This window comes from Mytilus californianus, unplaced genomic scaffold, assembly GCF_021869535.1.
Source record: "Mytilus californianus isolate M0D057914Y unplaced genomic scaffold, xbMytCali1.0.p SCAF_1, whole genome shotgun sequence".
Classification (NCBI taxonomy): Eukaryota; Metazoa; Mollusca; class Bivalvia; order Mytilida; family Mytilidae; genus Mytilus; species Mytilus californianus.
Window position 1 is genome coordinate 3,866,754 of NW_026262581.1, and position 26,976 is coordinate 3,893,729.

At 33.3% G+C, this 26,976-nt stretch overlaps 1 protein-coding gene across 2 annotated transcripts in view; it reads left to right on the forward strand.

Moving 5' to 3' along the window:
- Window positions 1-22,610, forward strand: part of LOC127734869 (host cell factor 1-like) — a 34,621-nt gene extending 12,011 nt beyond the window's left edge. For both annotated transcript variants that reach the window (XM_052244937.1, XM_052245007.1), the window contains 13 exons: window positions 1,715-1,839; window positions 2,147-2,318; window positions 4,851-5,044; window positions 5,410-5,562; window positions 6,660-6,921; window positions 7,894-7,995; window positions 9,851-11,638; window positions 12,565-12,692; window positions 13,641-13,787; window positions 14,270-14,458; window positions 15,422-15,722; window positions 18,403-18,478; window positions 19,131-22,610. In XM_052244937.1, the coding sequence (XP_052100897.1) occupies window positions 1,715-1,839; window positions 2,147-2,318; window positions 4,851-5,044; window positions 5,410-5,562; window positions 6,660-6,921; window positions 7,894-7,995; window positions 9,851-11,638; window positions 12,565-12,692; window positions 13,641-13,787; window positions 14,270-14,458; window positions 15,422-15,722; window positions 18,403-18,478; window positions 19,131-19,194 (3,701 nt within the window). In that variant the 3' untranslated portion in view covers window positions 19,195-22,610. The remainder of the gene's footprint in view (window positions 1-1,714; window positions 1,840-2,146; window positions 2,319-4,850; window positions 5,045-5,409; window positions 5,563-6,659; window positions 6,922-7,893; window positions 7,996-9,850; window positions 11,639-12,564; window positions 12,693-13,640; window positions 13,788-14,269; window positions 14,459-15,421; window positions 15,723-18,402; window positions 18,479-19,130) is intronic.
- The last annotated feature ends 4,366 nt before the right edge of the window (window positions 22,611-26,976 follow it).

A 26,976-nucleotide genomic window follows, 5' to 3' on the forward strand; every position in this document is an offset into this window, starting at 1 on the left:
GTTTGAATAGATAAATTAAAATTTTTTAAGTTCTTAGACCACATTCATTCTGTGTCAGAAACCTATGCTGTGTCAAATATTTAATTGCAATCCAAATTCAGTGCTGTATCAAGCTTGAATGTTGTGTCCATACTTGCCCCAACTGTTCAGGGTTCGACCTCTGCGGTCGTATCAAGCTGCGCCCCAGCGAAGCATTTTATTAACTTTTATTTTTCTTTTGAAAATTGATGAAAGGTATCAAATTTTAAATTTTAATAGTGCTTGGTTAAGTGTTCTTAGAACACCATATTTGTTTAGATAGCCTTAATAGATAAAAACTGTCAGAAGTTGTATGATTACAAAAATTATCTAGTCATTACATACATTTTAAAAGAACTGCAAGACTAGTTTTGTCATGGACTATATATATATGTACATATAAACTAAAGCTTTGCATGTTAACATGCTTTAACAGATAAAAAAATATTCCATGTTGTAGCATGATAGAGCTTTACTGTATGTTGTATCATGTCCAATTGCAAGATGTAAATTGATCTAGGTTCATTTTCCATCCTTTTTATGCCCGCCTTAGTGGAGGGGGCATTAAGTTTTACCCATGTCTGTCTGTACGTCCATCCATACATACATCCCAAATTTGGTTTCTCTAACTTTAGTTTGCCTCTACCAAATGTATGAAACTTATACACAATGCTTATTACCAGAAAACACAGATTAAGTTTGAATTTTGGTGGTGTCACTTTTGCCGTTCTTGAGTTATGCCCACTTACAAATTGTAAAAATGCTGAATTTTATGTTTCCGTTCTCTGATTTTAGTTTGCCTCAACCAAATTTTATGAAACTCATACACAATGCTTATTACCACAAAACACAGATCAAGTTTAAATTTTGGTGACATCACTTTTACTGTTTTAGAGTTATGCCCCTTTACAAATGGAAAAATTGCTTAATTTTTTTTCTGTTCTCTAACTTTAGTTTGCCTCAACCAAATGTTATGAAACTTATACACAATGCTTATTACCTTAAAACACAGACCAACTTTGAATTTTGGTGGCGTCACTTTTGTTGTTCTAGAGTTATGCCCCTTTACAAATGGAAAATTGCTGGATTTTTTGTTTCGGTTCTCTAACTTAAGTTTGCCTCAACTAAATGTAATGAAATGTATACACAATGCTAATTACCACAAAACTCTGATCAAGTACAAATTGGGTAGCGTCACTTTTACAGTTCTTGAGTTATGTCCCTTTATAACATTATATGCAAGCAGGGGGCATCATCTGTGTCCCATGGACACATTCCTCATTTATTTCGTATATGATGTATTTGATTGATCTGTAACCATGATTAAGCAGTGGATGGCAATTCTATACTCAAGGCTTGTTTTATTCCTTAAAAAAACAACAAATTACATTACAGTCTTCTAGTCACTTTGTAAAACACCTTCTATACCCTGATATTGAATACTATTTAAATCCAATGTTTCAAATTTAATTTAAAATATGAATTTTGTAATAGGTAAAAAAAGCAGAATTTTCAAATGTAGCGGGAAAAAATGTATAGAGTTTTATTTGAACATTTACTGTGATTTTCAAGAGTGAAATTTAGACATTAGGAGTATTAAATGTTTAACTTTCCAGCCAACTAAGAGAAGTGTTTTGCTGTGAAATTGTTTGTGAAATCAGTAGCAGATTTTATTAATAGTTATGTTTGTGTTTAGTTACAGCTGTGGCAGCCAGACAGAAGACACCTATCACTGTTAACCCAGCAACGACAGCCATACGAGTAGCTTCTCCACATATTGTAAACCTGACACAAGCTCAGAAAGCTAACATTGTCACATCAGTAAGATTTCATATATTTTTTCAAACATTTTTTAAATTGTCTCTTTGTTATAAACAGTGTTTTATTCCTACATGAGAATGAAAAAAAACAGGTTAAAACTAAATTAATATCAATTTAGCTGGTGAAATAAAATCATCATAGATACCAGGATGAAATTTGTATTTGCGCCAGACGTGCGTAAAAGATTTCTATGGAAGGCAAAGAAACCAATATTTAATCATATAAGTTAAGCTAACTGACAGATGTAAATAGAGATAAGTATAATTTAAAAAAAAGTTTTTTGACATAGCTTCATATCATATTTCAGTCTAGTGGAATGACGGGCATTGCAGCTCTTGCTGCTGCTGCTGCAGCCACACAGAAAATACCTGGCACAACAGTATCTACAGGTACTCCACAAGTTCCAGGGATTAAAGTGGTAACACCTACTATTGTTACACCTTCAGGGATGAAAGTTACACCTGTACAGAGTAGAATAGGTATGTCTGATCTTATTAATAGTCAAATGAGAAATGCAATTTATGGTTGTATATATCAACCAACATCAGAAGGCAGTTCCAATATCACTGTATGCTTTTTCATAGGGTACAGGTAAACATGATTAAGTTTTTATACGACCGCAAAAAAATTTTTGTGGTCGTATATTGGTATGACGTTGGCGTCGTCTGGCGTCGATCGGCGTCGTCCGAAGACGCATTGGTTTTCACACTCTAACTTTAGTTTAAGTGAATGGATCTCTATGAAATTTTACCACAAGGTTCAATACCACAAAAGGAAGGTTGGGATTGATTTTGGGGGTTATGGTACCAACAGTAAAGGAATTAGGGGTCAAAAAGGGGCCAAAAATAAGCATTTTTGTAACTTCCAGACATGACTTGTGTGTTAGTGTATGGATCTCTCTGACATTGTACCACAAGGTTCCATATCACAAAAGGAATGCTGGGATTGATTTTGGGGGTAATTGCCTCAAAATTTTAGGAATTAGGGGCCAAAAAAGGGGCAAAAAACAAGGATTTTTCTAGTTTCTGGACAATAACTTGTGTTCAAGTGTATGGATCTCTCTGAAATTGTACTGCAAGGTTCCATATCACAAAGGGAAAGCTGGAATTGTGTTTGGGGGTAATTGTCGAAACGTTTAGGAATTGGGGGCCAAAAAGGGGCCAAAAATAAGCATTTTTCTAGTTTCCAGACAATAACTTGTGTTCAAGTGTATGGATCTCTCTGAAATTGTACTGCAAGGTACCATACCACAAAGGGAAGGCTGAGATTGATGATGGGGGTAATTGCCTCAATATTTTAGGAATTAGGGGCCAGAAAGGGGCAAAAAACAAGCATTTTTCTAGTTTCAGGACAATAACTTGTGTGTAAGTGTATGGATCTTTCTGAAATTGTACTACAAGGTTCCATATCACAAAGGGAAAGCTGGGTTTGAGTTTGGGGGTAATTGCCCTAAACGTTTTGGAATTTCGGGCCAAAAAGGGGCCAAAAAACACATTTTTCTAGTTTCCAGACAATAACTTGTGTTCAAGTGTATGGATCTCTCTGAAATTGTACTGCAAGGTACCATACCACAAAGGGAAGGCTGGGATTGAGTTTGGGGGTGATGAATCATAAGGGGGTTAAAAAAATTTGGGGGGGGGGATTTTTTTTTTTTCCTTTTTTTTCTTTTTTTTTCTTTTAAAATTTTCCATTTTAAGTTGGTTATTTCTGATTTATATTTAAAAGCAAATAATAATGATATGGTAGGAGAAACACACCAAACAGGAAGTGTAAATTATTATATAATAAGTATTGTGCAATAGCAAGAAATTTTCAATTGCACAGTATTGCACAATAGCAAGAAATCTTCAATTGCACAGTATTGCACAATAGCAAGAAATCTTCAATTGCATAGTATTGCGCAATAGCAAGAAATATCCAATAGCACAATATTGCGCAATAGCAAGAAATTGTCAATTGTACAGTATTGCGCAATAGCAAAAAATATTTAATTGCACAGTATTGTGCAAAAGAAGATACTTCGTATAAATTGCTTATTTCTTGACCAATTTCAATGGGGTTTTATTCTTGAATTCTTGGGGTTCTTTAATATGCTGAATCTAACCGTGCATTTAGTTTTTGGATTTTGGGCCCCGTTTTTAAATTGGTCCACATTGAGGTCCAAAGGGTCCAATGATAAACTTTGTTTGATTTCATCAAAAATTGAATAATTGGGGTTCTTTGATATGCCGAATCTAACCGTGTATTTAGATTCTTAATTTTTGGTTCCGTTTTCAAATTGGTCTACATTAAGGTCCAAAGGGTCCAAAATTAAACTTAGTTTGATTTTAACAAAAATTGAATTCTTAGGGTTCTTTGATATGCTGAATCTAAACATGTATTTAGATTTTTGATTATGGGCCCAGTTTTCAAGTTGGTCCAAATCGGGGTCCAAAATTAAACTTTGTTTGATTTCAACAAAAATTGAATATATGGGGTTCTTTGATATGCTGAATCTAACCATGTATTTAGATTTTTGATTTTTGGGCCCCGTTATCAACTTTGTCCACATTGAGGTCAAAAGGGTCCAAAATTAAACTTTGTTTGATTTCATCAAAAATTGAATTCTTGGGGTTCTTTGATATGCTGAATCTAACCATGTATTTAGATTTTGGGTATTGGACCATAATAGGTGAATGTCCAATTTAAAATTTTTAAGTTCTTAGACCACATTCATTCTGTGTCAGAAACCTATGCTGTGTCAAATATTTAATCACAATCCAAATGCAAAGCTGTATCAAGCTTGAATGTTGTGTCCATACTTGCCCCAACTGTTCAGGGTTCGACCTCTGCGGTCGTATCAAGGTGCGCCCTGCGGAGCATTTTATTTAACACTAGTGTAAAAGCTAGAGGAAAAATACATACAGTTCTGAAAATTTGAATAAAATTGCGGTTCAATTGTTTAAATCTGTTGTCATAAATTATTAAATGACTCAATTTTTAGGTCAGCTTTTGTATTTTTTCAATATCAGGAACACCTACTCAGACAGTGAGAGTTGCTACGCCAGGAACCACCATATTGAAATCTACACCAGGATCAATACAACAAACTATAGGAGGAAAACAAATCATCACAGTACACAAAGCAGGTGGAGGGTCATCAGGGACAGGTCATCCTCAGATTGTAACACTTGTTAAAACAAATCAAGGCATGCAAGTAGCTACGGTAAGAATTACAATTTTTATATAACCACTAAATGGATTTTTTCTTGCATTTACGCTATGTAGATAGATATAAGTATTAATGTGTAGTAGAGGTCCAAAAATGACCTAATTTTTCAGTAATGACATTTCAGCATCTTTTTCTGAGATGTTTTTGATGAACAAAAACATGAGAAGTATATATGAAAATATTACTAAACATTAATGCCATACTAACGATCTTCAATCAGATAAACATTCCATATCAAATCTATAAAAATAACATGTGTATGTACATTTGTAGATGAGGGGGAGACTACATGATTTGTAATGACAAGTTTTAAATGTGTTTGAAGTTAAAATCTGAATTTCACTTAACTTTTTATTCAGACCAAAGGACCTCTGCCACAAGGAGCCACTATTGTCAAGTTGGTAACCACACAAGCAAGTGGCACTCATGGTAAACAAACAGCTATTATTACCACCAGTCAGCCTGGGCAGACACCTTCTACTATTTTAGGAATTAACAGTGTACAACCACAGGTAAACAGTTTTACTATGTTTTTTTTTTTCAATAAAAGTTCAGTACATTGGTACTTTCTTAGATCTTCATAATGGATGTATCTGGTACTTTCTTATATCTTCATAATTGATGTTATTTTACTGGCATGCAGGTGTCTTCTGAGGACTTTTTTCTTGATACTTGAAAGTGTTGTTCAAGAAATGAAAGCACAGGGGTCAGAGAACACTTTTTATTCTACCTGGCCTTGCATAAATCCAATTGATTATTTCCTAAAATTGTTATGTCTGACGTTTTGAAATAGTCCCAACCCATCTAACTTTAAAAGAAGTGCCTTCCCCTATTACAATCCATTCTGAAACAGCCCCAATAAAACATAGATGCCAACCTTTACGATTTTTCCGTAATTTTTCCGAACTTTGAACCAAAATTACAATATTAGGACTAACAGTGGACTTGCTACAGATTTTTGTTCATTACTTGTCTGAACCAGTACCCTGTTCAGATAACATTTTGATCATTGTGGCGCTTCATTTTTGGTTATAGTTTTGTAACAATAAGTGCTTGAAAGATTTAGATTATTAAATTTTCTGGTTTCTCATGAATATATATAGTAGAAATCGATCTATCCATTTCTTGTTGGATTCTGAATAATTAATAAACACTGCAAATGCAATGTCGTACGGAACAATTGAATTTCTGCAGTAAGGAAAGAAATCAGAAACCAGGACATTATTCCTTTTGCAAATATTTTGTGAAGAAGGCTTCCATTGAGTGCAATGGACGTGTTCCTCACTTGCTCATCAACATTGAATTGTAGTTGTCATAAATATAGAAAGTCATTTGTTTGTCACTGTGTGCCTAGTTGCCTGTATGATTATTATCAAATTTTATGGAAAAAATATTATTACTGAAAAAAATCATACATTACGGAAATTTTAATACTCTTTTACGGATTGCAACAAAGTGGGGTTGGCATCTATGATAAAATTTCAAACTTTCAAGATAATTATTCAAATATCATCAATTAAAGCAGGCATGGCATTTCAGTGTGTCAACTCTTGATATACTTCCTTTATTTCCATCTTATTGTATGATATTTTTAATTTTCCTTTAACAGCAAGTATCATCCAACACTAGAACAATAATAAAGACCATTCCTTCATCAATGTTGTCAATGGCCAAGGCTGGGACAGGTACTGTAACAACACAAGCTGGATCTAAAACAATCGTGATTGCAGCACCAAAGGGCAGTACTTCAGGTCTGTCTGGAAACCAGCATAAAATAATCACATCAATGCCAAAGTTGGGTGGCACTGGAAATACTCAGTTCATTGTTGTTAGTCCACAATCATCTCAGGGAATATCCACGTCAGTTACTGGTAAGTCTATATCATAGTGTGTATATCACTGTATATGGAGTATTTATTAAGTGGATGTTTATGTTATAATTTTTGTTATCCAGTGTTTTGCATCCACGCTTCATTGAATATCCATGCTGATTTTAAAGGTAGCAAATTAGCCCTGTCAATTTCCAATATATAAATATAGAAGTATATTCAGGAAAAATAAACAATTATCAAAATTCTTGATTATGAATGTATACCTAAAATTGCATCACTGCTTCAAATAGCATGCACAGTGAGAGAAATCTTTATAATCTCAATCAAAAACTTCAAATGTTAAAACTTAAAATTGCTTGTGTTTAAGACGGATCAACACTTGATCGATAATATTAGACATATTGACATGCAGTGTGCAAAATGTTGTCGCTCTTCTGTAATGGAACATAATAACTAAGGGCTGAAAATAATTTCTTGTTGATTTGTCAGTAGAATATGGTGAATGTATGTGGATTGCTGTCTATATAACATACTACAAATCTGCCTTTAATTATAACTGTAACCAGGAAATGAAAGATTTTTTCCAGACATCTCTTAAATTCAACTGCCAAAAAAGAATTAATAATGATTATGAACTTTAGAAGAGTCCTGGCCTTGTGGTCACAAAACTTTGGAGTACGATTATCGTACTCAGACTCAGAATTCAACCAATCAAAATGCTTGATTTGGTGTTAAGAGCACAAGTTTTAATAGTACTCCCAAGTACTGAGTCAAGTTTTATGGCCGAGAGTCCTGGTCCTCAGACGAACTTTTAGCCACTGTTTCTAGTAAAGTAAACACCAATCAATCAATCTAGTTATCTTGTGTTATCTAAATATAAAAATTTTAATCCCAATTTTTTTTTTTATTCTTCAAATAATAAAAAGCCTTGCATAATGTTTTTAAACAAGTAATTCATTTTCCAAATTATGAAATGTTGTATTAGTCTGAGAAATTACACTTTTTTTTCAGGAAAACCATTATCAGTGACTACGCTTCCAGCAGGAACACAGCAACACATTATATCGGGATCACCATTAGCTAAACCAGCCATCAATATAATTTCAACACAAGGTAAAAATATATCCTGTATATGTATATATATGTACTTTTTTTGGCTGTGTATTAACTTTCATGTATTTCGCAGTAGGTATATTTATGTGAAAATAAATACATGTGAATACAAATACTGTTTATGTAGATATAAAAACCATTAAATTACATCTATTTATTACTGTACATGAATGTTTACCTGTTAAAACAAAAGTGATCAATACAAACAACCAATTAAGGATAAAGGTCAAAACGTAGCAAAAAATGACCCAAGGCAAGCAAATGTGTCACCTTTATTGCAAAATATACAACCTATCGGGCAATACCTCTTTGATCCTTGAAAAATGGTTATTTTGTAAACAGTCACACTGATTTATTTCAGTTAGTAGAGCAATAGAGGAGGGATGTCAGCCCAGGTGCCGTGTGCAAAAACTTTTCAGGTCACATGGTTCAATTTCAGCTTCTGTTTGGCAATTTTAAATATTGTAAATGATTGATTTGTTCATGTTTTAATTTCAAATATATTCTAATGCAATAATGGAAAATATAGCAAGTTTTAACATGGAAAGATTTATTGATAATCCAAAATCATTTTTACATAAAAAAAAAATTTAATGTAATTTTTACTTCTTTTGGGCAAATTGTATCTATAAAGATTATGTTCCGTAATGGCTTGAATTTTTATTCGAGGTCTGTGAAAATACAAGGCACAAGTTTTTGTTAATATTTCATTACTTCGCAAGCAAAAAACATCAAAATTTATAACAGTTAAAGAATAATTTTCAAACAGCCTAAAACATAAAAGGTCTTCTTAAGTCTCCATCTGTTGCTGCATAGTAAGACAATAAAAACGATGATTTTCGAATAAATGTCCAAATATAGTTGTCAAATCCGTGAGTAAATCTGGAGACCTTAGCCACATAAACCATTTATTGTGTATTTTAGATATATTCAAGATAAAATGAAACTGTTCACTAAAAAAAAAAATGTAAAATAGCTTTTTATTTTTTAATTGTGTATTTTTTGTGAATTGGTCGGCTTTGTTCTCTATTATGTTTTCTCATGTTTTTTTGTATATTTTTATAATTGAAGAGAGAGTCCAATATTTATAATTCTGTATTAAATTAAAGTTTTGACTCGAATAAAAGCTCAAAATCAGTTAAATGACTTTAATAAATGAGTATTCAATTAATGGCCATGTCGTACGAAAAAGTCCCAGGAAATAGCAGTCAAATTAGGGGAGACATTTGTATATTCCCGGTAAATAATGACAAATACTAAATTCTGTTATTATATATACATGTATGTTAATAGTATAATCATTACAACTGTATATTACTGCTTATATTCATAATCCCATAATCAAATTTTGACTGTCCAGGTGATGTCCACAGCACGAACTGCTTGTAATAAATGACACATTATCACTGTGACCGATCGATAATATAAGTTCAATATGCATGCCATGTGCAGAGTGCCTACCCTCCTCTGGAAGAGCAATTTGTTTGTGAAAACTAAAATTTTAGCTCATATTCACTTCATACAAAAAATCTATATATGTGTTGAAATTTTTTAATTACTGTATTAAAGATATAATGCATGCTAATTTTTTCAGCAATTTACATTTAGTGAAAATATGTTCACTTAGGAAAAGTATAAATTTATAAAGTATTCAGTATCCATGTAATCTTGGAAAGGAGGGTATGTAATAGGACCATAATTCAAATAAATTCTTCAAACATTTCATACTCCTGATAATTTAATTGATAAAATAAGATTATAAAAGTAAAAAAAAAGATTAAGTGCTTTGTTACAAGCATTCATTTTTCAATCAACCAATCTAATGATTGTTTATAAGACTAATTTCTGTTTTCAGGAACGCAGCAATCTGGTGGAACAATAATCAAGACCATAGCTGCCACACCATCTCAGTCTGCAGCCACATCATTATTATATACTACACAGGCAACGCCAGCTCCATCAACACCTACTATTTCCCTCATAACACAGCCATCAATTTCTCAGTCTCCAGTCACAATGACAACTCAGCCAGTTTCTGTGGCAGCTCAAGGCATCTCATCAACACCAAAACCAGTTCAGATAACTATAACTCCAGCTAGTGCTAAAACAACGACAACAGCTCCAGTTGTCTTAACTCAGGCAGCAGCCACAACAACACAGCAAGCCCCATGTACTGATGGTCATAACTGTCCAGGAGATGAAACTCAGCCACAAGCTGTTTGCACAGATGGCCATAATTGTCCTGGGGATGAACCACCGAAAGCAGTCTGTACAGATGGCCATAATTGTCCTGGGGATGAACCACCCAAGGAAGTATGCACTGATGGCCATAATTGTCCTGGGGATGAACCACCCAAGGAAGTATGCACTGATGGCCATAATTGTCCTGGGGATGAACCACCCAAGGAAGTATGCACTGATGGCCATAATTGTCCTGGGGATGAACCACCCAAGGGAGTATGCACTGATGGCCATAATTGCCCTGGGGATGAACCACCCAAAGAAGTATGTACTGATGGCCATAATTGTCCAGGAGATGAACCACCCAAGGGAGTATGCACTGATGGCCATAATTGTCCAGGGGATGAACCACCAAAAGAAGTATGTACTGATGGCCATAATTGTCCCGGAGATGGAGGAGATGAAGTAGATGGAACACCACCTGGTGAATGTAAAGATGGTCATAATTGTCCAGGGGATGAAAATAATCCAACACAAAGTGGAGTTTGTACAGATGGCCATAATTGCCCAGGAGATGAAAATAATCCGACACAAAGCGGAGTTTGTACCGACGGCCATAATTGTCCCGGGGAAGAAAATAATCCGACACAAAGTGGAGTTTGTACTGATGGCCATAATTGTCCAGGGGATGAAAATAGTCAGACACAAAGTGGAGTTTGTACAGATGGTCATAATTGCCCGGGAGATGAAAATAGTAGTCAGACACAAAGTGGAGTTTGTACAGATGGCCATAATTGCCCGGGAGATGAAAATAGTCAGACACAAAGTGGAGTTTGTACAGATGGCCATAATTGCCCAGGAGATGAAAATCAAGGGCAAACAACAGATTCTACGCAACAAGGATTAATAGAAACACCTGCCTCAATGGCTGCTGATAGTGCTATAACAAACTCTGATCTTTTAAGTAATGTGCCAATGATTGATCCAGTTACAGCCGCAATTCCATCACAGCTGACATCACATGACCCAGAACCTGAACCAATGGATATATCTGGATCACATGTTAGTGCATTACAACAACTGCAGGAACCTCTTGCTGACATTAATCCCACTTTACCAGCAGACATATTACAGCCTTCAGAAGGTCAAATATCAATGCCTACACAAGAGGAAGCTTTAGCTGTGACACAAGCTCTAGCTCTTGTACAGGATCAGGCTCTAGCTGCAGCTCAGGGACATGCCTTAGAACTGCCCGATCAGTTATTAGCTCAGCCAGAACAAAAGATGGAAGAACCAAAAGATGAAGCTATGGACACATCTACTGGTTTACCTGCAAGTCTTCCTGATACCAGTGCTCAACAGTTGACTAGTGCTGCATCAGTAGATAGTACAGCCATGTCATTAGGACTGGTACCACCTACACAAGGAATCCTCCCTCAGATCTCAAGCTCAATGGACTCAGGTAAATATAATTAATCTGCTTGAAAAATAAATTCTACCTCAAAACTAAACTAAATGGATTAAAAAAATATATGAAAATTTCAAAATTTTTCCGGGTAAACAATTTGAAAGTTTCACACTTGTAGAGAATTCCTGCTTTATAATGTGTACATTTATTAATTCAAAATTTAACAAGGATGTATAAACATGATGAAAGGGATTCATTTTCAATTTGCTGATGATAAGAATTGATTTTGTATTTTGAATTCCTTTACAAATAAAAGGATATTCCAGTTAACAAACATGAAATCAAGTCGAGTCTACTGGATAGGAAATTGAGACGCTTCATGTAAAACTCCTTGTACAATTAATTATACCCCCGCTTTAAAAAAAGTGGGGGTATACTGTTTTACCTCTGTCTGTCCGTCCATCCATCCATCAGTCCGTCTGTCCGTCCCATGAATATTTTTCATCGCATTTTTCTCAGGTACTACATTACAAGGATTTCTGAAATTTGGTTTCAAGGTTTATATGAGTGAGCTATACCGTGGCGTGTGATGCGTTTTCAGATTCATCACTCAACAACTTCCTGTTTACCGAACACTTGCATATTTTTACACTATTAAAATTATCCATATTTGGTCGGGGGTATCATCACTGCTCACAGTTTCACTTGTTTCTTCTGTATTGATTACTTAATTTTAGAAATAACTGATCTTTAATTAATGAAAAAAAATATAAATGATGAACAACTTATTGATTAAAACTTAAACTTTAATTTCTATAATAAGAATTGTTTTTTTTGGTTTCGAAAGTACAGAAGAAATTTTAGTCTAATTATTTTCAGTTATATAAAATATCTGTTAGCTAAGAATAGAATTTTCATAAAAGCTTTATCCCTATAAATGAAATGACTGTGAATGCATACTGTTGATTGTTTCTTTATAGATCCTTTGTCTACCTTGGCATCAGCAGCAATCTCATCAAATTCAGCAATATCTTCTACTAATGGTATAAAACAGGAACCTGATGCATCTAATGGAATTAAAATAGAGCCAGGAACAGAAGTCAAACAGGTAATAACAAAAGTGTCCTGCTATACTGGAAATAATTGTTGAAGAAATTTTTTTTATCCCCCGCCGTAGCGGAGGGGGCATCAAGTTTTACCCTTGTCCCTCCGTACGTACGTACGTCCCAAAGTTGGTTTCCGTTCTCTTAACTTAAGTTTGCCACAACCAAATGTTATGGAACTTATACACAATGCTTATTTCCACAAAACTCAGATCAAGTTTGAATTTTGGTGGTGTCACTTTTACTGTTCTAGAGTTGTGCTCTTTTACAAACAAAAAAATTGCTGAATTTTTCATTTCCGTTCTCTAAAGTTTGCCTCAACCAAATGTTATGAAACTTATACATGTTATACACAATACTTTTTACCACAAAAGACAGATCAAGTACAAATTTGGATAGTGTTACTTTTATCGTTCTTCAGTTATGTCTGTTTATAACTTTATATGACATGCAAGCAGGGGCATCATCGGACACATTCCCCATTTATTTTTATTGGTAATAAAAGTGTCATTTGGCAAATGTTTTTTTTTTCAAAACTTTTTTCTCTTTTATGAGGGAAGTATTGTGTTTGTGTAAAATGTGAAAATATAACTGAAAATAATGAGATAAATGCAAAGTTTGTCTTTCTTACTTAAAAAAAAAAATTTAGTGGCAAACTTGGTAAAAAAAAGTGCAATCAGAAAATGGTCAGTTATTTGTTAACCAATTTTCTGGAAGTTGATCAATTTGAAATTAACAAAGAACCTTTCAAATGAATTCTCAGTATAAAGTTATGTATTGCTGAGATGAAACAGCTTGATTCACACAACTTTGCCTTATGCTCACCTATGCAAAATATGAACATGTTTTGAATTGCTGTTGATGAAATTTATATAAGTTGACCACTTATTCAAAAAGATGTTATTGTTTGATGGGTGATGAAAAAGTTAAAAGTTATGCTTGTTTAACTTCAGGAAACTAGTACCACTCCAATAAAAATGCCAACAACTCCAATAAAGAAGGAAGCTAACCAGTGGTATGATGTAGGAATCATTAAAGGATCATCGTGTCTGGTCTCACATTTCTATCTGTCATCAGATGGACTACAGGGCAATGGGGATGTAAGTCTTATTTCTTATTTTGATTTTTTTTCTTGAATTAATTGATTTGTTAGCTTTGATGTTTTTCATTTTCCATTTTAGAAATAATTATCTTCGGTCAAGAGAAAAAGGGAATAATGAAACCTGAAATGAGATCCCTGAACTCCGTTCTTAATTTTCAAAAGTTTTTTCAAAAATAGAAGTTACACAATCATCTTGTAATAATAATGTCAAAAAAGCAATCTGAAGATATACAAGGGCAGTTCTTGATTTGCTTTAGCATACCAGTATAAGCATTTTAGTACATCATTGAAAACTTCCATCAACTCTAGATGAAAAATAGCAATAAGAGCTCTTTCTTTAATGTTTAAGTTATTTCATAGTATTTTTTGAGATTCTTGTTTAACACCACTGGATGTTAAACAGCCATCCATCATCACAGCCATCAACTTCAGCCTCTTAATATCCTTATAAAACAGTGAAATATGTTAATTTTTGAACAGGACGTTGATGTTGTTAGCATACCTGATCACAGTGTTCTAAAGAAACAAGAGTTACTACCAGGAACAGCATATAAATTCCGAGTGGCAGGTATAAATGCTTGTGGACGAGGACCATTCAGTGAGATATCTGCATTTAAGACCTGTCTGCCTGGCTATCCTGGTGCTCCATCAGCAATCAAGATTAGTAAGGTTAGTTGCTTAAAAATTCTTACGCAGACAGAATTCAATGAAGAAAAATTGTCATGCAATAAAAACCACCATTATGAACCATACCAAGAAGTAAAATATGTTTATGACATGGACAAAGTTCTAAAATATTTTAAATATATCTGCAAAGAAGGTTAAAAGTGTTGTGGATTAAGCTTTAATTACTTAAAAAATCACAGTTAAGTCAGAGCTACTATTGTTATAACTTTGACTTTATATGATAAAATATTTCGAGTCCAGGAGGTATATAGTGAAGGAGGAGTCCCTCATTCTATTTGTTTCTCCTTACATCTAACTTTTGTATTCACAACTGCTTCTGAACCTTTGACAGAATTTTGTGAAACTTTCAAGGAATCTTGCATGTTCTTTTGCACCTATTTCCACTTTGTCTAAACTACTGTGTTAAAATATGTCCCTCTATTTAGCATTTTACTATGCATTTTTACTTATTTCTCCATTAATTGGAACAGTTGTAGAAAATATTACATCTTGCAATCTAAAAAAGTATATTCTACAATGCCATACAAATAATAAATAAGAAAACAGAAATCCTAACTCTCACTGTGTGCAAGACGTCCCTCACCTTTCTGGATACTAGATACTATTGAGTCCAAACATTTTTTGCTAGGGTAGTTAAGACACAGTGATTTAATTTCTTTATCTAAATGATGCTTGGGTTTACTTTTGGATGATATGGACTTTATCATATTTGAACACTATAGTACACATTTGTATCAGCCTGTCATAAACCTCTTTTTAGAATTTATTGAATTTATCTCAGAAACTTAACCATTTAATGCCATATGTACCTCCTCTGTTTTTATCCACATTATTTTTGGGGCTTCCCTTAACAAATTATAGAATTTACCATTACTGTATGTGTGGCTGGGGTACGATTTTGTGTGATTTGCATTTAGTATATCTAGTATTATCAAATATTTTCAGAGTCCAGAGGGTGCCCACTTATCATGGGAACCTCCACAAAACACAGCAGGAAAAATCACAGAATACTCTGTTTACTTGGCTGTACGTAATGCTGCATCACAGACTGATCAAAAACCAGGAGCACCAGCTCAGCTGGCATTTGTCAGGGTCTACTGTGGACCTGCACCAACATGTACAGTGACAACAGCAAGTCTGGCCTCAGCTCACATTGACTATACAACAAAACCAGCCATTATCTTCCGTATTGCTGCTAGAAATGAAAAAGGATATGGACCTGCTACACAAGTCAGGTGGCTTCAAGGTCGGTTAATATGTAATGTTTTAAGAAATAGTAGACAGCACTGGTTATTTATACGACCGCAAAAAAATTTTGAGGTCGTATATTGGTATGACGTTGGCGTCGTCGTCGTCCGGCATCGTCGTCCGAATACACAATGGTTTTCGCACTCTAACTTTAGTTTAAGTGAATGGATCTCTATGAAATTTTACCATAAGGTTCAATACCACAATAGGAAGGTGGGGATTGATTTTAGGGGTTATGGTACCAACAGTTAAGGAATTAGGGGCCAAAAAGGGGCCGAAAATAAGCATTTTTGTAACTTCCAGACATAACTTGTGTGTTAGCATATGGATCTCTTTGACATTGTACCACAAGATTCCATATCACAAAGGGTCAATGCTGGGATTGATTTTGGGGTTAATTGCCTCAAAATTTTAGGAATAAGGGGCCAAAAGGGGGCAAAAAACAAGCATTTTTCTAGTTTCATGACAATAACTTGTGTGTAAGTGTATGGATCTTTCTGAAATTTTACTACACGGTTCCATTTCACAAAGGGAAAGCTGGAATTGAGTGTTGTGGTAATTGCCCAAAACGTTTAGTAATAAGGGGCCTAAAAAGGGGTTTAAAATAAGCATTTTTTAGTTTCTAGACAATAACTTGTGTTCAAGTGTATGGATCTCTCTAAAATTGTATTACAAGGTACCATACCACAAAGGCAAGGCTGTTATTGAGCTTGGTTTGGGGGGAAAGGGGGGGTGGGGGTGATGAATCATAAGGGGGGCGGGGGTCAAAAAAGGGGTAATTTTTTTTTTTCAATTTTTTTTTGTTTAAAATTTACATTTTAAGTTAGTTATTTTTTATCACGAAGAGAAAGTAGGAATTGAGTTTTGGGGTTAATTGCTCAAACATTTATGAATAAGGGGCCAAATATTGGTCGAAAATAAGGATTTTTTTAGTTTGCAACAAAAACTTGTGTTCAAGTGTATGGATCCCTGTGAAATTGTATTGCAATGTACCATACCACAAATTGAAGGTTGTGATTGAGGTGGGGGATGATGAATCAAAATGGGGTTGAAAAAATGTGTGGGGGGTAGGATTTTTTTTTCTTCCTTTTTTTTTCTTTAAAATTTTCCATTTAAAGATGGTTGTTTCAGATTTATATATGAAAGAAAATAATAATGATACGGTTATATATCATGAGGAACTGAAATTTAAAATTATGTATATTGGAAATTTAGGTTACATTGGAAAGTAATAATTGGCTTTGGGGGGGGGGGGGGGGGGGGGGGGGGGGGGTAGTTGAATTATTTAATACTTTTATGATGTGTTTAAATGGGGTTTTATCATGTTATCATGGTTGCAAATTTATTGTTTTAGTATAATAAACTCCATTTAAAATTTGCCAATAAAAAGAATTTTTGTTTATTTTTAGCTATGATTATGATGTCATTTTCTATTTTACTTTTATGGTTGCAAAGAAATTTTTATTTTTAGATATTACTGTTAAATGATGCTGATTAAGGTTTTTGCTATGTTTAGCCATGACTATGATGTCATTTTCTATTTTAATATCTGTTCTGATGTATTTAAATGGGCTTTTATGGTTACAAAGGAATTTTATTTTTAGATATTACTATAAAATGTTGCTGATGCTGATTAAGGATTTTGTTTATTTTTAGCCATGACTATGATGTCATTTTCTATTTTAATACCTTTATGATGTAATTTCCATTTTTAGATATTACTGTTAAATGATGCTGATTAAGGGTTTTTTGCTATGTTTAGCCATGACTATGATGTCATTTTCTATTTTAATATCTTTATGATGTATTTAAATGGGCTTTTATGGTTACAAAGGAATTTTATTTTTAGATATTACTTTAAATGTTGCTGATTAAGGATTTTTGTTTATTTTTAACCATGACTATGATGTCACTTTCTATTTTAATACCTTTATGATGTATTTAAATGGGCTCCCATGTATTTAGATTTTTGATTATTTATACATGTTACCAAATTGGTCCACATTGAACAAAAACGGTCCAAATTTCAACTTTATTACATTACATCAAACATTGAATTCTACATATTCTTTGATATATTGAAATTAACAAACAATTTAGTTTATGGATATTCCACCATAATAGGTAAATTAAATTTTTTCCAGTTCTTACACCACATTCATCCTGTGTCAGAAACCTATGCTGTGTCAAATATTTAATGACAATCCAAAGTCATAGCTGTATCAAGCTTGAATTTTGTGTCCATACTTGCCCCAACTGTTCAGGGTTCGACCTCTGCGGTCGTATCAAGCTGCGCCCCAGCGAAGCATTTTATTCTTATTAAGCAAACTTAAAGTTCTTTGTTTGAAATTATTCAAAAAGGAAACAATGTGTTGTGTATTTTTTTTAGATGTTATTTTCCCTTAAACAAAAGAATAAATAAATATGCCTGTAATGCATTTTTTGTTAAAACAGATAATCCGTAAGACCAAGAAAAAATGTGAATTGATAATCAGCAAACAGTTTCATAAAAAATCTTTAAAGAGAATAAATACTTGAAAGTCATGAACATTTCAGTATAACTTACATCTATTTTTATTGTAAGATATTTTGTGAAAAGAGCCCCTGCCCTCTAAAGACACTATTTATTTATTGCAACATAATTCATATTTAAAGATATGTTTATATTGTTTACACAGATGCCCAAAGTCCTGCCACACAAAAGGTTGCAGTGAAGAGAACAATAACAACTACTGCTGTTACTACAGCTGATGTGTAAGTTCTATTCTTGAATTAAATAAAAATTATTGCAGAAAATGTTTTTGTTTTAAAAACTACAGCATGCATTCTGCTTTAAAAACATTAGGCACCAGGAGTATGTACAGAAGTTTGCATGACGCCCAGGTCAAAGTGTAATCTAAAAAAGAAATGGAATACATTGTGTAATTTGTAACTTTTTTTACCTTGGCATTAATGGTTTCTCACCATAATCAAAATTGTGGTCAAATAGTTATAATTTTAACTGGTTTTCCTACAGAAAGATCTGGTTATGAATGTGGGGAACTATGGCAGGTGGTTCAAAATGTTTTCTATACAATAACTTCAGAACGATTTTACTTTTTCTTTTCATATTCTGATATGTTGTTTCCTATAACAAAATGGAAATTAAGTTCAATATTGACAATTTTCACCTTTGTCATATATGACCTGTGGTACTTGATTGACTTTTGTCATATATGACCTGTGGTACTTGATTGACTTTTGTCATATATGACCTGTGGTACTTGATTGACTGAAAAAAAACAGTTCTTTATGTTGTTTTAGTATGATAACTTTAGAAAGTTCAACCAATTCCAACTGCTTCCATAAAATAATTCTAAATTGGTGTATTAACAGTTAATCATACAATTCCTTTTTATCATTGCAGACGGCAGCAGTTAGCAGGAATAGGACAAGTTAAAAAGATCAAAACAGAGGAAAATCAGTTATAAATTGATCTTTTATTGTTATTAGTTAGTTATATTTTGTTAAATGAATGTAACTGTTAAGTTTGTAATATCAAAAAATTGTGTTAAACTTTACCTAGATATCAACTGGTATGGTTGTAAATTAAATAGAAAAAAACCTATTACATTAGATATGACCAAAGTTAAATGTTATGTTGATATATGATTAATCATATTCACAATTCCTGCTGACACTTATTCATATGCTAATATGTTTTGTTTAACTTGAATTGAAGATGATTAAACTAGATTATTCAAAGGTTTTGTCAGAATGTGAAGGGTTATATTTCACAGTTGACCGAAACTAATAATTGTCCATCATTAAACTTGGTCAAATTTTTTTTTTTTTTTGTCATTACACTTATTCTGTTTTGTTGTAAGTGTTTTGAAAAGCTGGAGATTGCATAAATTGCAAGTATATGTATGCTTCCCAAGCTATTTCTTGGATAATTTACAGTCTTCAGTACTAGTGCTATACTTCTTAATTGTTATTAATGTTGGACACATTTTAATGCTGAAATATTTTTAAGTTCCTTTTACTAATGTAGTCTTTGTTTTAATGTAATTCATTGAAAAAATCATTCAAAGCAGAAGATCTCTTCATAAATTTTATCATTCATTCTTCATGTTACATTATAGTGCCTGTTAAACAATCATAAAATATCAATGGCAAAGGAGGGAATTGTTCTAATTTTTCATTATTTTCAAATTAACATTAGATATTTATATTCTTATTTACTTAATTGTATTAAAGATATTCTGTGCAGCTTTTAAAGAGTTTTGACCTATGAGTTTGAAATCATAATTGCAGAATATATGTATGATTTTACAGATGGCCAAGATTGATTGTTATTTATTTAGATGGTGACATAATGCATTTAAGACATGAGAACAAGTTACATCTGTACTATGTTGCAAATACAGTGATAGGGTTAGCCAAATCATATCTTAAAGAGCAGAAAACAAAATAGTTCAGTGTAAAAAGTATATTTTTGACATGCCTGGTTACATCATGACTTTTAACATTTACCAGGGATGTTTTCGTATTAATTTATTAGTCTGCATATATGTACCTCTTTTTGAACCGCCTCAGGTTCATACTAAATGTCAAGTAATATAAAATGATAAAAATTCTTCATTTCCTTTTTAGCTCACCTGGCCCAAAGGGCCAAGTGAGCTTTTCTCATCACTTGGCGTCCGTCGTCCGTCGTCCGTAAACTTTTACAAAAATCTTCTCCTCTGAAACTACTGGACCAAATTTAACCAAACTTGGCCAATATCATCATTAGGGTATCTAGTTTAAAAAATGTGTCTGGTGACCCAGCCAACTAACCAAGATGGCCGCCATGGCTAAAAATAGAACATAGGGATAAAATGTAGATTTTGGCTTTTATCTCTGAAACCAAAGCATTGAGAGCAAATCTGACAAAGGTTAAAAATGTTTATTAGCTCAAGATCTATCTGCCCTGAAATTGTCAGATGAATCGGACAACCCGTTGTTAGGTTGCTGCCCCTGAATTAGTAATTTTAAGGAAATTTTGCCGTATTTGGTTATTATCTTGAATATTATTATAGATAGAGATAAACTGTAAACAGCAATAATGTTCAGCAAAGTAAGTTCTACAAATAAGTCAACATGACCAAAATGGTCAGTTGACCCCTTAAGGAGTTATTGCTCTTTTATAGTCAATTTTTAACAATTTTTTGTAAATTTTTGTTATCTTTTACAAAAATCTTCTCCTCTGAAACTACTAAGATGAATTTAACTAAAGTTGTAAACAATCATCATTAGGGTATGTAGTTTAAAAATTGTGTTTGATGACCCCGCCCTCAAACCAAGATGGCCGACATGGCTAATAATAGTACATAAGGTAAAATGCAGTTTTTGGCTCATATATCTAAACCCAAAGCATTTCTAGCAAATCTTTCAAACACAAAATTGTTCATTAGGTCAAGATCTATCTGCCCTTAAATTTTCAGACCATTCAGGCAACCCGTTGTTGGGTTGCTGCCCCTGAATTGGTAATTTTTAGAAATTTTTTCAGCTTTTGGTTATTATCTTGAATATTATTATAGATAGAGATAAACTGTAAAGAGCAATAATGTACAGCAAAGTAAGACCTACAAATAAGTCACATGACCAAAATGGTCAATTGACCCCTTAAGGAGTCATTGCCCTTTATAATAAATTTTTAACAATTTTCATAAATTTTGTAAATTTTTACAAAATAATTTCCACTGAAACTACAGGACCAAGTTCATTATAGATAAGAGATAATTGTAAGCATCAAGAATGTTCAGTAAAGTAAGATCTACAAACACATCACCATCACCAAAACACAATTTTGTCATGAATCCACCTGTGTCCTTTGTTTAATATGCACATAGACCAAGGTGAGCGACACAGGCTCTTTAGAGCCTCTAGTTATCTTTAAGAAAAGGATAATTTGAAAGAGATATTTTTGATAAAAACAATGCAGTTTCAATAGGATACATTTTTTATTTCTATTCTTACTATTAATGACTATATATGCATTCATGGACTTAACATGGATGTAAACTGTCACTACATGATAGAAACTTGTTCAGTTAGTACAGACCTTGCATTAATCTCACATTAGACTTTACTGTCAATTGTACAGAATATTAGTGGCTTATAGTAATTAGATGTATCTTAGAAATAAAAAAGAATTTTTATTAACCATAAAACTTTAATTTAACCAAAGTTAATGGGTCTGACAAGTGTAAATTTCTGTAAATATTGACATGATAGACAAGTATTGTAGTTAACTTTCATCCATTATATATAATTCTGTATTACAACATTATTGCATGTTTTCTTGTGGTTCCTAATACCAATCATTGTTTGAAATATGAATTCAGAATAAAATAATCAATTTTCATTTCCTAAGAACATCTCATAAATTATTTACAAAACATTTGATTCAACTGGTTATACTAACAGCTATCTATAAAGCAAGAAATAAGATAAATGGAAAAACAAAATTAGTTGGTGACAGATAATTGAATTATTGTTTCTCACATCCAAAAATGAAAATGAAAGTTAGAAATAAGTTATCACGAAGGTACTATTAATTTAGAGTGAGAACCAATAATTGATGATTATAATTTTTAATATTTGATAATATTGTCTGAGCACAACCAGGGTAAGGGTGCAGTTTTGATGTAAGATGGTAAGGGCATTATTTAGATGAAAGAAATGAGATGTAATTGTAATTAAGATACTAATGGAGGATTTTTATATGAACCCATAAAATGAAATAATATGTCAACATCTTTACTTGTATATTTTGTTTACACCATTGTTTGTATATGTAAAAAAGTCATCTGTACATTACCATGAATGTATTGCTTTTAAATATAGCATACAAAATATTTTAGTTGAGTCTTTTTTTTTCTTGACCATGTAAAAATACATCAGTATGGCATAAATAAGATTTTATCTTGTATATCCTGGAAAAATATGTAAATTTATCGGTTGTCCCGCTGTCTGTATCGTTCTGCTCAGCTCTTAATAAAATTGCATATCACAGCTTTGTGAAGTCAAATACATGTACCCAGACATATCACCGACGTCATAATATATGAACCTACGCTGATAAGTTTGACCCGAACTTATCACGCCATCTTCCGGTTTGCCAGTGAAACAATGAAAACACTTGTTTTTATCATGCAAAATTCGCAAATACAACCCGATAAATCGATTATCTGGTTGTTTGCATATTCATATTGTAAAATATCAGCTGCTCGACACAATATGTAGCCTTTTTGATCTCGTTCGCTGCGCTCACTCGACACAAAGCTTCATATTGTGACTCGCAGCTGACTTACGATATCAATATGCAGACAACCTGGTAATCAGTACGTATCCAGTCAGCATACCTTTATTATTTAGAGTATGTTTTCATGGGTAAATATCAGTAAGATAGCAACCAAACAAGTTAACCCTTCTGGACATCTATTGGTTACATGGCAATCTTCTAAATGGGAAAACAACCAACTGAAATTACAAGTCTAGACAAGTTTTGAGATGTTAAGCAAGCAAGTTTACAGTTACCGTAATGAAATAAAATGTATGAAAAAAGTTATGCTTGTAAAAATTAATACAGTATGCAATCAAATCTATAGATTTATAAAAGAGTTGAAACATAAATTTATTGAATGAACAAATTATAAAGAAGATAATTTTTACATTGTTAAATGATTTATCCCTTAATTCAGACAACGACGGAATGTAGGATCTCTATGTCAACAAAAATGGGGAAAACATTATTAAAAATTTCCCTCTTGATACTCTCTTTTGATTGTAAGAAGCTTCTGTCCAAGTTTGGTAAAAATCCAGGATGGTTTATGAATCTAATAAATGTTTTAAAAACTTGAACAGCAGACTGTGTGTAATGTTAACTGGAAGAAAACCTAAGTCCATTTATAAGCAATATACAGAAAAACAGGAAATAAATGTTAACAAAATTTCCTTCTAGATACTAGCTTTTGATCATAAACAAGCTTCTGTCCAAGTTTGGTACAAATCCAGGATAGTTTAAGAAAGTTATTTGGCAGAAGAACTAAGTCCATTTATAAGTAAAATACGGATAAACAGGACTCCACCGCCGACAGAATGTAGGATCGCTATGTCTCAATTTTGCGACAAAAGTCGCAGGGACAAAAAGCACAGGAAAAACTACTCGATTTAATTACATAGATGATAAAGAACTCTAAAAACAGCAAAATAAAAGAATTACTGCATCAAGGAATGCTTGCCTTTGTAAAAGCAAGATGTTCGGCCATCCAAATATGATGGCAAACAATATTACCAAGTATGAGAGCTATCTGTAAAATGGTCTCGAAGTGTGCTCAGTTGTTATTGCCACAATACACATATTAATAGTCAAAGTCCCATAACTCATGTACAAATGATTGGACAAAAATTACTGTATGATATGGTCAACTACACATGATGGCAAACAATCCTACCAAATAAGAGCTTTCTAAAATGGACTTGAATGTGGTTCATAAGTGCTTTTGGTTTCTCGTTTTTTATATATATTAGACCATTGGTTTTCCTGTTTGAATTGTTTTACACTACCGTAGTCATTTTGGGGCCATTTATAGCCTGCTGTTGGGTGTGAGCCAAGGCTCCGTGTTGAATGCCGTACTTTGACCTATTTGTTAACTTTTTACACATTGTGACTTTGATGAAGTATTGTCTCATTGGGACTCATATCACATCTTATTTCTATTGAAGGTGGTGTTGTTATGATACTTAACTAGTGGCTCTCAAGAGCCTGTGTCGCTCACCTGATTCTACTTTGGTTTTGGAAATCATGTAAAAATAGATTAAAATCATAACAGATACCCTAATAATGATTGAGGCCAAATTTGGTTTAATATTGGCCCCATAATTTAAACAAAAGCAGAAGACTTTTGTAAAGTTTACAGAAATTATAGAAAATGACTTTATAAGGACAATAACTCCAACAAGATGTCAATTGACAATTTTGCTCATGTTGACTTATGTGGAGATCTTTTTTTTTTTGATATTTTTGCAGTTTACAGTATATCTCAATCTATAAAGATACATGTATTAAGGTCTTCATCAGCACCTCATAAGGAACATTTATGCCATGTTTGGTTTCATTCCATTCAGTGCTCCTCTAGAAGAAGCATTTGTATGTATTTCCCATAGGGTCTTATGTTAAACTAAGTCCCCTGCTGGTGTCCATCTTGGATGATGGTTCGGCTAGTAAGTAACAACACTTGGTCAACACCTCATTAGGAACATTCATGCCATGTTTGGTTTCATTCTATTCAGTGGTTCTCTAGAAAAAAACATTTGTATGTATTTCCCATAGGGTCCTATGTTAAACTTACTCCCCCTGTTGGCAGCCATCTTGGATGACAAATCAGCTACAAAGTAACAACACTTGGTCAGCACCTCAAAAGAAACATTCATACCATGTTTGGTTTCAATCCATTAAGCAGTTTTCTAGAAGAAGACATTTGTATATATTTCCCATAGGGTCCTTTGTTAAACTAAGTACCCGTTGGCAGCCATTTTGGTTGATGGATTTGCTACAAAGTAATAACACTTGGTCAGCACCTCATAAGAAACATTCATGCCATGTTTGGTTTCATTCCATTCAGTGGTTCTTCAAAAGAAGACTTTTGTATGTATTTCACATAGGGTCCTTTGTTAAACTAAGTTCCCCGCTGGCAGCCATCTTTGATGATTGATTGGCTTCAAAGTAACAACACTTGGTCAGCACCTCATAAGGAACATTCATGTCATGTTTGGTTTCATTCCTATGTATTTCCCATATGGTCCTATGTTAAACTAAGTCCCTCTCTGGCAGCCATCTTTGATGATTGATTGGCTACAAAGTGACAACACTTGGTCATCACCTCATAAGGAACATTCATGCCATGGTTCTCTAAAAGAAGACATTTGTATGTATTGTCCATAGGGTCCTATGTTAAACGAAGTCCCCCGCTGGTGACCATCTTGGATGAATGATCGCCTACAAAGTTTCAACACTTGGTCAGGACCTCATAAGGAACATTCATGCCATGTTTGGTTTCATTCCATTCAGTGGTTCTCTAGAAGTTCAAAATGTAAAAAATTAACGACAGACGACGACGACGGACAACAGACGCCAAGTGGTGAGAAAAGCTCACCTGGCCCTTCTGGCCAGGTGAGCTAAAAATGGTCAAAGTCAGATACCGGGTAACTCATAACAATTAGTCAAATCAAACTGACAATATAGCATGGTCAAGCCACTCAAGGGAATACGACGAACCAAATATAAAAGCTAAGTCGAAAGATTTTGGAGTATTTATGTGTTTCAGACAGAAAGAGACTACTACCTTATCTGTTACAAAATTACTGTGGGGAAAATTGATAACACACACTTTATTAGGTATTGTTTGCCATCATATTTGGATGACCATTTTATATCGTCATTTCGGAATAGGACTTTTACTATATTTGGCAATAAAAACACAATGACACCTTGTGACACACAATTCCTCATTTATACAGCACAGGAAAATATTTTGCTTTTAGCATTTTAGCTTTTATTAAATTTTCTAGTCTTGAGCAAAGGCCAAACTTTATCTTGCTTTCACATCTGCAAGCATTCCTTGGTGCAGTAATTCTTTTATTTTGCTGTATACATGATGGGTGCCACAGGATCTGCTCCGAAGCACCTGGTGGGGTTCATGTTGCTCAGTCTTTAGTTTTCTATGTTGTGTTTTGTGTACTGTTATTTGTCTGTTGGTCTTTTTTCTTTTTTAGCCTAGGCATTGTCAGTTCATTTTCGACTTATGAGTTTGAATGTCCCTTAGATATCTTTCGCCTCCCTTTTAAATATTTACAAATCAGCAATTGAAGGCAAAATTAATCTTTAATGAAACTTGAGGCAAACTTTTCAATTACAGAATATCCTATTTATATACTAGGAGATATGGGAGTGTAAGTCAATAAGACAGCAATTATTTCTTTTGGAGACCACTTTAAAAACTTGTCAAGTTAACAGTGACTACTGTCATACAATGTGCTAGTAATTTCACCTAATGAAAATAGTGATAAATAGTTTTATGAGTTACAAATTCATGTAACTGAATCCACATTCATCTGAGTACAGACAAGTTGCTATACACATCAAAAAGCAATGCTTTCTATGTTTAATTCATAAAATTAAAGTGCTTGTTCCCAAGATAGCAGTCTCCAGAAAGACATGTGACCCT